This window comes from Ochotona curzoniae, unplaced genomic scaffold, assembly GCF_017591425.1.
Source record: "Ochotona curzoniae isolate NIBS_2020 unplaced genomic scaffold, NIBS_Ocur_1.0 scaffold_2453, whole genome shotgun sequence".
Classification (NCBI taxonomy): Eukaryota; Metazoa; Chordata; class Mammalia; order Lagomorpha; family Ochotonidae; genus Ochotona; species Ochotona curzoniae.
In genome coordinates this window covers 11,866,744-11,879,540 of record NW_024467094.1, presented here as the reverse complement: position 1 = coordinate 11,879,540, position 12,797 = coordinate 11,866,744, and the positions used below count along the sequence as shown (strand labels likewise).

Below are 12,797 nucleotides of genomic sequence, written 5' to 3'. Positions count from 1 at the left end.
GCTTACCTTGACACCTTTCCATTCCTGCCGTGACAGGGACACACATACAGGCACTGTGGAGCTGCCTCGTCCTGATCTGCCCTGTGAGGATGCCCTCCTCTGCGTGAGGTGGGCACAGAGCTGGGGAAAGCATCAGACTCCGGTCTTTGTCTTGCATGCACTTAAATGGAAGTTCAGGTGATCCGACTTTCCCACTGGTGTTCCATGGGCAGTATGGTACTGGCTGCTAGCAGGCTGGCACCAAGCCTGGAGAGACTGGCCTGTCTCCCAGGTGACTGGGGGGGGACCTGGCTCCTTGGGTGACAAGGCCAAGCTGGTGTTCCCAGAACATGCGGCACTGGGATGCCTACTTGGGTCATGTGCAGGCCCTTTCCACCAGAACCTGCTGAAGGATGGGTGAGGACACCATGGCAGGTAGACAGGAAGGGCTTTTGGGCCTTGTCCTCTCTGTTACCAACACGATTCCCATCTCTGAAGGACCCTGTAGTCCCTTGTCCTGACCTTGTGACTTGTCACTCCACAAACCTCCACCCCACCCCCCTCCCCAGATTGGCTGACCCACTCACAACCAGAAACCTCTATGCTGCATCAACTTGAAGGTTAGTGTGGCAGTCACCTCCTGGTCCTCCCTATTAGCAACCCAGATCAGGAGGGCAGGCATGGAGGGGCCCCGGCTGGCCCAGCTCCGTGTCATGCCAGGCCCTCATGTTTGCTGCCAAGCGCCATCTCCCAGGCATGACCTCCACCCGTGAGCAGGGGATAAGCCTGCTTCCCAGGCGAACGTGCCAGGAATGCACAGCACAGCTTTTTTTTTGGTCCTGGCAGAAACCTGGCAACCGCCCAGTGTCCTTTCACAGTAGGATACATTTTGGCTATGAGATAATTTAGAGCAGTAGGAACTGCAGCTCAGCTCAGTGAGGATGAATCAGAAGTACGAGAGCAGAAAGCCAGTACAGGCAGGTGGCCCGGCAGCTCAGATGCCGGACGGGACACCCACGTCCAATGTCAGACTCCCTGAGCCCCAGCTCGGCTGCGGTTCCAGTTTCCTCCTGGTGTGCACCCTGGGAGGCAGCAGGTGATGGTTCAAGTGCGGGGGTCCTTGGTCCCCTTGTGAAAGACCTGGATGGAGTTTGCATCTTTGGCCTGGCCCAGCCCCACCCATTGTGGGTTTGAGGGAAAAAACCAACATGGGAGGGTTCTGTCTGCCTCTCTCTGTCTCACGTTTTTAAAAATTATGTTCAAAAATAAGTAAATAATACATGGGTTTTTTTTTTAATGAAATCAAGGCTTCCCAGGGCCATGTCAGATCTGGAAATAATTGATTTGTTAAAGAATTCACAAGCATTCACTTAAATATGCTGCTTTTTTTTCTGAAAGCAGAATTATGCAGACAGGGGGAGAGATAGAGATCTTCCATTCATTGGTTCATTCCTCAAATGGCCACAATGTCTGGGTCTGGGTCAAGCCTGGGCCAGGAGCCTGGGACTCCAGCCAGGTCTCCCAGTGTGGGTGGCAGGGGTCCAAACACTTGGACCATCCTCTGCCTGTTTCCCAAATGCATTAGCAGGGAGCTGGATGGTATGCAGAGCAGCCAGGGCTCAAGCTTTGTTCTGCAGGATGCCAGCACCACAGGCAGTGACTTAACTTGCTCCGCCACGATGCTGACCCCTTGAATATGATTCTTTGAAATGTTACGGTGTGCAGAATACATGCTCACCAGATAGGCTAGATCTTGCAGGCCAGGCAGACACCCAAAAGATGGCAGGAGACTGACAAAATCAGATGACAAAGCAGTAAGGTTGTCACAGCGATGTGAAAAAAAAAAACCCACAAGATCTCCCAGAGTATCCAGAGGAAGGGGGGCTGGGGGTTGAGAGGACCAGCTGGATCCCCAGAAGTGCAGGTATCCCCAGGTGGGGAATGAGACTGATTAGCCAGGAAGCGGCCATCGGGCATATCATCCAGGGAAGCACCCTGGGACCCAGACCCGCCCTTGCCACCTGCCAGCCCTGGCTCAGGAGGTGGGGTGAGCTTCCAGTTTTGTCTCTGAGACTGTAGTTAGGCAAGAGCTCACTTGTTGTTCTGGAAATGACCTCAGAACCACCATGCTCGCTGTGCTTGGCCTCTGCAGCCCCACTCGCTGTCTGCCATCTGGGAGGGGAGCATGGCTTCCCTGCCTAACCACCACTCCAGCAGCTTTGCCTTTTCTGTCACAAATGATAAGCACCGGGGCTCCAGGTGATGGGAGGCGTGTGGAGCTCCAAGTGCCCCCAGCCTACATGTATTTGCTGGGCTTGCATGACCATTAAGACAAAGGGAGGGGAAACAGGTGTTCTCCCCCATGGTTCCCTGGGGAGATGCAAAGGCAGGGAGTGGGGCAGCTGTGATGCACAGCCCCTCAAGGCGGGCTATAAGGCAGGGGAAGGCCAGAGGTGAGGGGGCGGTCAGCCAACCCAAAGCTCATACTGCATGATCCTGGGGGAAGGAGGTACCTAGCCCCATTGCCTGTGGGGACCAACGCCAGGGGTCACCTCTTTCTGCAGCTGGCCAGCTCCCCACCTGAGCAAACCCCTAGTCAGGGGTTCATGAAAGCCAAAGCATTTGCTCTGGTTCTGAAATAATCTAGTCAAAGTGTTTAAATTATCTGTCAAGGAAACAGCACCTTAGAAGGGATTTTGGTTTTGTGTTGTTTTGCTTTTCCCTTTCCACTGTGCTGGCGATTGCCTGCCTCTCAGGCTGACCCGGTTGCTGAAAAACCCACTTGAAATGAAGAGGAGACGGCCTCAGGCCCCAGCCTACGCTCTCTGCTCTGCCAGGCGAAGGAGAAAACCTTCCTATGCCCAAAGGAGGAGGAGGGGGCTCGAGAAAGGCAGGTGCAAGCTCTGCCTTGGCCATGCCTTTATTCCCATCCCTGTCGCCTTATGAGCTGTGCAGCCTTGCCTAAATGGAGTTAGGGTCCAGGAGGGGTCCAGGACACACACCTGCGACCCCATGGATCCATGTCTTTCTCGGGGATGGATTGTGCTCTCCACAGTGTGCAGATGGATGGGGTGTCTGGAGCATGAGTGCACCCCCTCCCCAGGGGGTTAAAGCGCTGTTCTGTATAATGCAGATACTCCTGGAGGGTCTGCCTGAGCCCCCGACAGCCCCGCAGGGAGTTAGCACTGCCAGAGTGGGAATCAGAGCTGGGCAGGATGCAGTGAGAATGAGGCTGCTGTTTCTCACACTCTTCTTGCGGGGTCCGTGGGGAAAATGGAAACCAGCAACACCCTAGGGAAGGGCCTCGCGTGGACGGATGCCACAGGGTCGCCCGTCAGAAGGAACAGCAGGTTTGCTTTCCCCTCGCTGTCTTCATGCACAGCACAGCAGATGCTTAGTAAGTGTTACTTGGGGATTTTTTTCCCTGTTTTTAAAATGTTTATTGATGTGAGAGACAGATAAAGAGCTCCTCTCCACTGATGCACTTCTCACACAGCCACACCAGCCAGGGCTGAGCCAGGGCCAAAGCCAGAAGCCAGGAACTCCATCAGCTCTCCCATGTGGATCACAGGGACCCCAGTCCGTGAGCCATCATCTGCTGCCTCCCAGAGTGCCTGTTAGCTGGAAGTGAGAGGTGGGACTTGAACCCCGTCACTCTGATGCAGCCGTCCCCCCCCAGCATCGCCAACCACTGAGCCGATGCCTGCCCCGTGGCTGGTACCTGGAGTGGACAACTGCCCACCGGCTCCGTCTGCGGCAGTTGCCTGTGGAGGTCATCTTGTAGAGGCAGGATAAGCAGGCAGGGCATGGTCACTCTAAACTTCATTTCTGCCAAAGAAAAAAATGACAACAACCAGGGGAAAATGCAAAACAAAACAGTGGAAGGAAGGGAGAAAAACCTGAGGTGGAACCAGATGCCACAGCCTGGCAGGTGTTGCTGCCAGCTTTCTCTCTGATCGTCCTTGGCACGTGGCATGGACGTGTGTGGCTGCCGCAGTGTTGGAAGCACCGTTGTCCAAGCGGTTATGGCAGACAGAGCCCCTCTTCCCCTCCCAGGGAGAGTGAGAGCCCTTTTTCTCCCACGAACGATAAACAATCCACTCCCTGATTCCTGTGGTTTCATTAAGACAAATCTGGAATTTTTGGATCAGATTACTGTACTTTGTTTTAAAGATTTATTCAGGGTTTTTTTTTTTTCTTTTAGTCTATTTATTTGTCTGAAAGGCAGAATGACAGAGAAATCTTCTACTCAGTGGTTCACGTTACAAATGCTTGCCAAAGCTGGGACTGGGCCAGGCCAAAGTCAGGAGCCAGGAACTCCATCCTGTCCTCTGCGTACCTTGAATTGTAATATTTTCCTAGGCTGCGGCTTGGAGTGTGTGTGTGTGTCTCAGGGGAGGCTGGGTGGTGGCTTGGCAGGCTCGGTGATCTCAGCAGGGACCACAGACACTGCCCTGCGTGCTGTGTGACGACAGGTCAGGGGCGCCCAGGATGTTTCCGATTCTGAGCATTTCCCACTGACCGAGGTTTCACTGAGATGTAAGGCCATGGTTGAGTGGAGGGGCCTCTGTGTCCTGGTTCACCATGAGCCGCCTGGACTAGACTGCGGGCAGTTTTTAGGAAGGTTGGGAAACATGTCCTGGGACTGTCTCTGCTTGTGCCGCTCTCACCTGTCTGCTGAACCTTCTAGAAGCAGGGCCTTTCTCAGCTTGCAGAAGCAGGCCCCGGGCAGGACTGATGCTGCCCACCTGCCTGTGCTGGCTCTGGAGCTATGGCTGTGTCCTGCTGCTTCCCTCACCTCTTCCTTGCTCCTTACAAGGAGCCAGCACACATGGCCGAAGCCCTTCCCGGGGCAGCCACCCGGGACTGTGTGAATTCCGCGTCTCCAGCCAGCTCCAGAGCAGATCTAAAGCTGCAGCAGGTGGTCCCACTGACAGCCGGAACCCTGGGATAGGGAAGGCTCCAGTTGGCTTTGAGCGACAGCTGGCATTTCCAGCGGAAAATAACACAGGAAGCGAGTGTGTCCGTTATGTTAGCGCCTGGCGTGTCGTCTTACCGTGTTCAACACCCGCATGAGCCCCAGCTTGTCACTCTTAGCAGTGAGCATGGCTTTGTGTGCTCACTTGTCCCCGGGGAAACCCAGTCCAGCGTGCCACCCGGCTGTCTGGGACAGCCATAGGATTTCTGCCAGCTGTGCTGCTCCCTCTCCTCACCTCCTAGCCCAGCCCTGGCTGATCCTGGGGCAGTGAGACCCCACTTTCCACCGCACACCTGCCCAGAATTCCACATCTAGGGTTGGAAGGGGCCAGCCATGTGCCATCATGGGCTTGGCATTCTTCCAGACAGACATGTTAGGGTTACCAAAGAACTGCGGATTTCAAACCATCACTTCACTCCATTGGTTTCCCAGCCTGCTAGGCCACAGGGTAATCTGGTAACGGTTCCTTGGCTCTCTTAGCGCCTGCTTCTCCAGCTCCAACATTCAAGATCCTCAGTCTCCTTCCCCCCCCCCCCCCCGGGCCAGTCTGCCCCACAGCCCACTGGTTCACTCCCTAAATGCCGCAGCTGAGGCTGGCTCCTCCGAAGGCAGGGACAGTGCCAGGACGTGTGTTTCCCAGCCTTCTCAAGCCAAGTCAGCTCGGAGCCTGGTAGGCAGGCCCAACGTGGGCTCCCTGAGGCCGAGGTCCTCTGCGCCACCTCACGCGGCCCTATCAGCCACAACACAGGTTCTACCCCGCCCTTGCAGAGCTGGCAGCTTCCCTGCAGGAAGGGTGGCAGAGCTTGCACTTGGCACAAGTGTGGACACAGCAAAGGGGACCCTGATTCTGCATGGGACGGTGCCAAGGTTTCCCAGGGAAGCTTGCCTGCCTGCCTAGATGAAGGGTGAGGCCGGGGCAGGGAACAGCAGGTGCTGAGATCCCAACCACAACCTGCAGGGAGAGGAACCCACAGTGGACCCCTGAACAGTGGTCAGAGTGCTTGCAGGAGTCATGCCAGGTGCGTGGCGGACAAGGACAGAGCATTGAACACACAGGGGAGGGGGTCTTCAGCCTCCTCAGCGACTTCCCCTTCTTCCCTGCAGGGTTCCAACAATTACCGCCTTCTCTAGCCACAGCCGATTAGGGAAAGCCGGTGATTAGCGATGGTTATCGTGGTAATTAAAATTCCCTGGGAACAGCCTGGCTGATATTTCCCGGTGCCTGCAGCCTCACCACCCGTGAGCTGCAACCACAATGTAGAATGGGGAGGACAGGGCAGCTCCAGAAGCACCTGCTGGCGCTGCGGCCACCCTGAGGGCCTCTTCTCGGTAAATGGCATCTCCAAGGCGACTGCGTGGCCAGCCTCATCACAGCAGTGTGGGGCTGTTTCAGATGGGGGTTTACTCTCATGCAGGGCTTTTCCCACGCTGTTCCCAGGGACAAGGTGGAAATGGGTGATGCCTAGCCACAAGGGATGGGTCCAGAGGCACAGGGAAGTCATGTGATTAATGGGAAGATCCTGTCAAATGGCCTGCAGGGTGGGGGTGAGTGGCCGGACAAGAGAAGGTCAGGGCTGTGCACAGACTGGCGTGGGGGAAGGGCTCACTGCTTAAAGCTCAGCCCAGCTGGGCCCAAGCTCCTCACCGCCCTAGGCCTGTGCACCCACATGGAAGGCATTTTCCAGAGTACTGACCGTGCATGTGTGTGCATCTGCACGGCACAGCTGCCACCCTGGGGGTACACCTGTGCACTCCATCTGCCTGACGCAGGGACTCACTGGCCATTCTGAGCAGCCGGGTCAGCCATCCTGCTTTCAACCTGGGTTCCAGTGGCAGTGGGAGAGAAACACACAGACTAGAGGATCCAGACGGGGGCAAGTCAGCTGGGATGGTGGATCCTGTGGTGTGCCATGGCCACACCCACCACACTCCAGGGAGAGCCGCAGTCTGGCAGGCCTGGAGAGGGTGGGTGGTTCTGTAGAGGGTGCTGCTGGGGAGAGCTGGGTAAGGTGAGGGGGCTGAATACCCCACCGACTGGGACACCGGCAGTGTCATCTTCCCAAGCATATGTTCTGATTTGCACTGCTAAGTGGAAGGGATAGAGGTGTGCTATTATATTACAAAGAGGAGAGACTGAAGCATGGGGCACAGGGTCTGGTGTGCGGGAGGTAGGGGAGGAGGGAGGAAGAAGAGCAGGAAGCACTTCACTGAACTAACCCTCTACCAGCTGCTAGAGATGGCCTGGTCGTTGGTTCCCTGCCACCTATATAGGAGACCTAGGTCAAGTTCCTGGCTCCTGTCTTCAGCTTGCACAGCCCCCGCCATTGCAGGCATTTGAATAGTGAACCAGCAGATGGGAGCACTCTCTCTCGCTCTCTCTCGCTCATTAAGAAAAGAGGCACAATCCAAATGTCCACTAATGGGTGAACATACAACAAAATGTGGTCTCTACCCACAGTGGAACATATTTTAACCCCAAAGGAAAGTTCAGCACAGACAAAATTTGAAGGCAGAACTTTGCTAAGTGAGATAAGGGTCACAAAGGCATCTTCAGAGTGTTTGGAAGTAAGTGTCATGGAAAAACTGCATGGATATCAGGAATGGTGTATACCAAAATAAACCTATCTTTTGATGGCATGTTCCTGTAAAGTACCTAGAAAAGTCAGGTCCATAGTGGAGCGGACCCCGTGAGATACTGCCAAGTCACATAGAACAGGTTACACCTGTACGTTCCTGTTTCCCGAGGGAAGAAAAAAAAAATTTGTAAAATTGTGTGGCTGCCCAGGCATGCGAGAATGCCCACCCCTATACCACGCAGGGCTGTGTTGGGAGTGACCCAAGATTTCTTTAACATTTTTTTAATCATCCTGATTTTGTCTGCTTTGAGTGCATTGCTCAAGGGGAAAAAAAGCAGACAAAACAGTTACCACAGCAGGGCTGGAGCTTAGGGGGCAGTGGTGGGGCCCCCACCCCAATGATATCCCAGGGCCCCAGTTCACAAGGGAGGACACGAGCTGGCATACCCAGGGCAGGGCTGAGACTGCATGGGACCTGGCTACCTTGTCTGATCTCTCAGGCACCAGGTCACCATTCAACCACAGTTCCGTGAGGGCTGCTTTGTATCTGTAGGCTGCTGGAGTGAGGTTTGGGGACCTCCAGGGCTGAGCGGAGGCCAGTAGATGGTACCCTGGTATGGGGCAAGGTGACTGAACCTGTTGGAACCTCAGTCTTACCATCTGGAAAGTGGGGACCATAGCAGACCTTCTGAAAGAACCGTTGTCAGTGTGCCTCTGGGGGCGAGGAAGGAGTGAATGCCGTGACCCGTGACAGTTCTGACTCATTGGCTGCTGCTCTCACAAAGTATCTGAGACAGGATCATTGACTGGGAACAGAGTTGACTTAGCTCTCAGTACCCGAGGCTGAGAAGTCCCTGCCTTGCACAGCAAGGAGTGAGTGGGTTGGCTGGGTCCTCTCTTCCCTCACCTTCAAACCACCTGATCCTGTCCTGGGGCCCCACCCCTGCACCCCATGGAATCCTCATTCCCTGCCAGAGGCCCCACTGTGCATGTGAACTTGAGGGTTGAGTTGCTCTGGGAGCATTGGTGGGGACAAACACTCAGACCACGCTGTTCCCATTTGTCCTGGAGGAAGCAGTGCCGACCCATGTCCCATCTGCTGAGCAGCTAATCCGCACCTGGCCTTGGGGCTGTGAGCATTCTAGGGTCCCAGCTTCTTGCTGCCCTTCCTTGTGTCCATAGATACCGAAGCTGAGCTGGGGGGCGGGAGGCCGGTCACCTGCTCTTTGAAAAGGTGTCACCACCTCCATCTCCCCACCACACAGCACAGAACATGTCACCTCCATGAGACTCCTTGCAGTTTAGTGCCCTTGTGTCAGCCTCCCTGAGTTCTCATGGAGCAGTTCCTCTGGTGGGACCATCCTCTCTGCACCTGCTGCATAGCTTGTCCCCCTCGAGAAACCCTCAGGGAAGAGCTTGTGCAGCTGGGCTGGCTCCTCCCTAAGCTCCCTGTGGCTCTGCCCTAGCCCCTGGGGCACATAGGCCCTATCCCTAAAGTATTCCGACTTTCTCAGCAGCCTCTCTGGACAGCCGGGGGTAGCTGACCCGACCAGGCTCAGAGAGATCACATGGCTCACTCAAGGCCACTCAGCGGGCACGGACAGAAGCTGCTGCTGCCTTCTGTAGGAGAGCAGCACGGAGGGGTCTGGGGTCTGCCAGGCTGAGCCAGGTCCAGAGGGACTCACCAAGACCCCAGGGGGCTGCATGCTCCACACTTGGAGCCTCTTCCACCCCGTCAGCCCTGCCCAGGGCAAGGGTGGGTGTCCTAAACCTCCTGGGGTCTGCCCAGACTTGAAGGTGCCTTCTTACTAGTTTCCCACCCTAAAGTCATCTCTTTCAAGGGATGGATGTATATCTATGCCTGCTTGGGCTCTGAGAATCCCCAGGGATCTGTAGGGGTCAAGGAGGGCGATCCTGGGGTGCCCAGGGCCTTGACAGAACCAAGGCCAAGAAGAGGCTAGAGGAACCTGTTGGCCAGGAGCTGGGCAGTGAGACTTCAGCCAGGAGCCCTATGGCCACTTCCAAGCCCTCTCCTAAGGGAAAGTGACAAACATGAGTGAGTGGGAAGGGGGGATGGCCAGGTGGAAAGGGTTAGAGCAGTTGAGGAGCTGGGGCTGTGGTCCTTGGTGCCTGGTGGGTGCCGGGCGGGGTCCCTAGGGGTGTTTGGGCTGAGCTTTCCCATCTGCAGCTTCAGGCCTGGGCCACTAAACAAGTTCAGGTGAGGTAGGGCATAGTCATGGAAACGCCACAGTGCCCTGTGCCTCCTCCTGAGCCTTGCAACATCTGTGATTTTAGGAGAGGATCAGGGATGGGTAGGGGTGGATGTTGTGGGCTCTGAGACTCCAAGTCAAGGGGTCCAGAGATGGCAGTGGTGGGCAGTTTGCATCACCATTTCCCATTGGGTACCATGCTTTGCAGCAGGGACAGGAAAGGAAGGGGCTGCCATTAAAGCACTGTGAGCACATGGGATGCACGCCTCACTTTCCAGCCCCTGTGATGTCCTTGGTCAGGAGATGTAGCTGGACCCTATCCCCACATCCAGCTCTGTGGCCCATCTCCCCTGATAGAGAGAGGACAGAATGGGACCTGTAACAAGAGGGGATCCATTTGGTTGCATAGTTCTCAGGGCAGGGGAAGAGTGGGGCTGTGCTCTGAACAGGTCTCTCCCCCCACGCAGGTCTGGAAGAGGTCAGGGGCCTGGTTCTACAAAGGGCTGCCCAAATACATCTTGCCTCTGAAGACTCCTGGCCGTGCGGATGACCCCCACTTCCGCCCTTTGCCTGTGGAGCCGGCGGAGCCAGAGCCTAGAAGCATGGAGAACCCCCGCGTCTACACATGGGCCCGAGGGAGAGGTAAGATTGCATACTGTCACCCCTGGGACACCCGTGACGTCACCGTCAGCTGCAGGCATGGCCATCAGGACCCCGACATGAGGCTATGCCTGCCAGCCCTGGGCCCTACACCATGTGCCTTGGCTTCCCCCATACTGGTCACAGGACAGGGAGGGCTTCTGGGTGCCCTAGGCATGGCTGTGCTGGTGGGCATGGCCGGTGGTACCAGTGACTACAGTACTTGGTACCTTCGCTGGCCCCTGCTCTGTGTGTGTGTGTGCGTGCGTGTGTTTGTTCCAAGATCTCAGCCTCAGTGCAGCTTCAGGGGGTGAGGTGGGTGGTCAAGGCTGGTATGAGCCCTGAGAACTGGGGTGGAGGTCCTCCACTGGTGGGAGGCTAGCCCTTGTCCTCAGTTGGGTGGTGGGGAATTCCTTTCAGCCTAAGAAGGGCTCATGAGGCCATAGGCTGAGCAGTTCCTCCTGAGAATGGCCTTCTTGCTGGGGTTCCCACAGGTTCGTGGTCATGTGTTTTATGAAAAACTTGGGCATGTGCACTGTATTCTTTGGGCTAAAGTAAACCCAGTAATCCCACTGTGGGTACATTCTGGAGCACCCTGCTGGACCTGGCAGGTGGCTTGCCAAAAGCCAAGTCCCTCTGACATCTGGCAGTCCTTATGTCATTTGCTGCTTCTCTTAGTACAAAGGCAATGCATGTTCATTATAAGAATGGGAAATTGTGCAACAGTGCACTTCAGGGGGTCCAACAGACCACCCCTTCCCCTGACAGCATAGGCTCTGACCCTTGCTGTCCATCCTCAGCAGCTGACCCCGACTCCTGCAGCTCATCTGCCCATGTTGTTGGGGTCACAGAGCTGCTGCTGGGGGTCGGCAGGGCAGAGAGAGATTGACAGGGAGGAGAGCCCACCCTACTTAGACATCAGCCCATGGTGGGCACTGTGGGCTGACCAGTCCCCAGTGGTAACCAGCACAGTTTGTTGGGGAGGTGATGCCATTCACCCTATCCCCTATCTACCCTCAGAGCTGTGACTGGGAAACAAGCCAGGGGCTGCTAGTGGTGGTATTGTGCATGGCTTCCACAGGGGAGAAGGGAGGCCTGAGGCCTGGGTGGGCAGCTGCAGCCCTGCCCCAGCCCAAGGAGCTGTCACTGCCCCAACAGCTCCAGGTCAGCGCAAACGTGTGCACATGCATGCAGGCACAAACGGGCAGGCGTGTACACACATGTGCGCTCATAGGTGGGCAGGCACATGTGCATTCAGACATGTGAATAGATACAGACAGGAGTCTCTTCACTATGCCCTTGACCGTGTCATTTTGTGGCGGCGAGACCATACCACAGAACATTTGGAGTAGGGATTATTTGTTAACCTGGTTTGAGTTGAGATTGGATTTCAAGGAGGCCCTGTCCTGTAAAGTTGGCCTCGCTCTGGGGGTAGATGTGGTGATAGTAGTAGGAGTGGCAGGACTAACCTTGGGAGTGACCAGGGCCATGGGTGGTAGTGGCAGGTGACACAGACAAACTCTATCTCAAGGGAACCACCAAGTCAGCCAGGAAGACTACAGAGAACAGGGACGTGCCTGTCCCTGGGCAGCCATGCTGGCCACATGCTCGTCTTAAAAATCAACCAATTGATTGGTTTGTTTAGTTGAGAGACAGAGTGTGTGATGGACACAATTTCCATCTGCAAGTTCACTTAACCAGGCCAGGCCAAGCTGAGAGCCAGAAACTCGTGGCCGGTACCCATGCACCTGCTGACCCCAAAGGGTACGTATCAGATTGAAGCTGGGATCGCAAATGGAGTCGGGACTCATGTTCATGTGTGGTGTGGGACATGGTCGTCCCCCATGGTGTCCATGCGGACAGGCAGCCCACACAAACAAAGCCAAATACTTAGCTAAGCCCGGCTTAGCTACCAGGCCAGTAGCACCACATGGTCAAGGTTAAGTGTGTCGGTGTACAGGAGAGTGGCATGGAACCAGTGTGCATGCACCCACACACACACACACACACACACACAATGCAGGACAGAAAAATCTGGAGAGGCGTACCTGGTCAGCATCCTATTCTAGGGCCAGGGCCTGCTGGGTGCACCCCTAGGGATGCCTAAGAGGCTGTTGGCACCACCCTGCTCCCCTGAGATAGCCCTTCCTTGGCCCTGCCCCCTGCCACCAACATGTCCGTCTCTCTGTCCTCTTTCCTCACTGTGCTCTTGGACGCTGCACCTGCTCCTCCCAGCAACTCGTTCCAGCCCAGCCCCAAGTGCTCTGTGTGTACTGAGGGCTTAACAATCTAGAACAGCCAAATGAGTGTGTTGTCCTGCTGAGGTGCCTCCTTTCCTCCCTCCTCCAGACTCTCTGATAATTCATAATTACCCAAGAAAACATGATGTATTTTAGCACAGAAAATGAGCACTGC

At 55.7% G+C, this 12,797-nt stretch overlaps 1 protein-coding gene across 2 annotated transcripts in view; it reads left to right on the top strand.

Moving 5' to 3' along the window:
* Positions 1-12,797, top strand: part of RPH3AL (rabphilin 3A like (without C2 domains)) — a 129,469-nt gene that overhangs the window by 95,595 nt on the left and 21,077 nt on the right. For both annotated transcript variants that reach the window (XM_041001387.1, XM_041001388.1), the window contains exon 6: positions 10,211-10,385. In XM_041001387.1, coding sequence (XP_040857321.1) covers positions 10,211-10,385 — 175 coding nt within the window. The remainder of the gene's footprint in view (positions 1-10,210; positions 10,386-12,797) is intronic.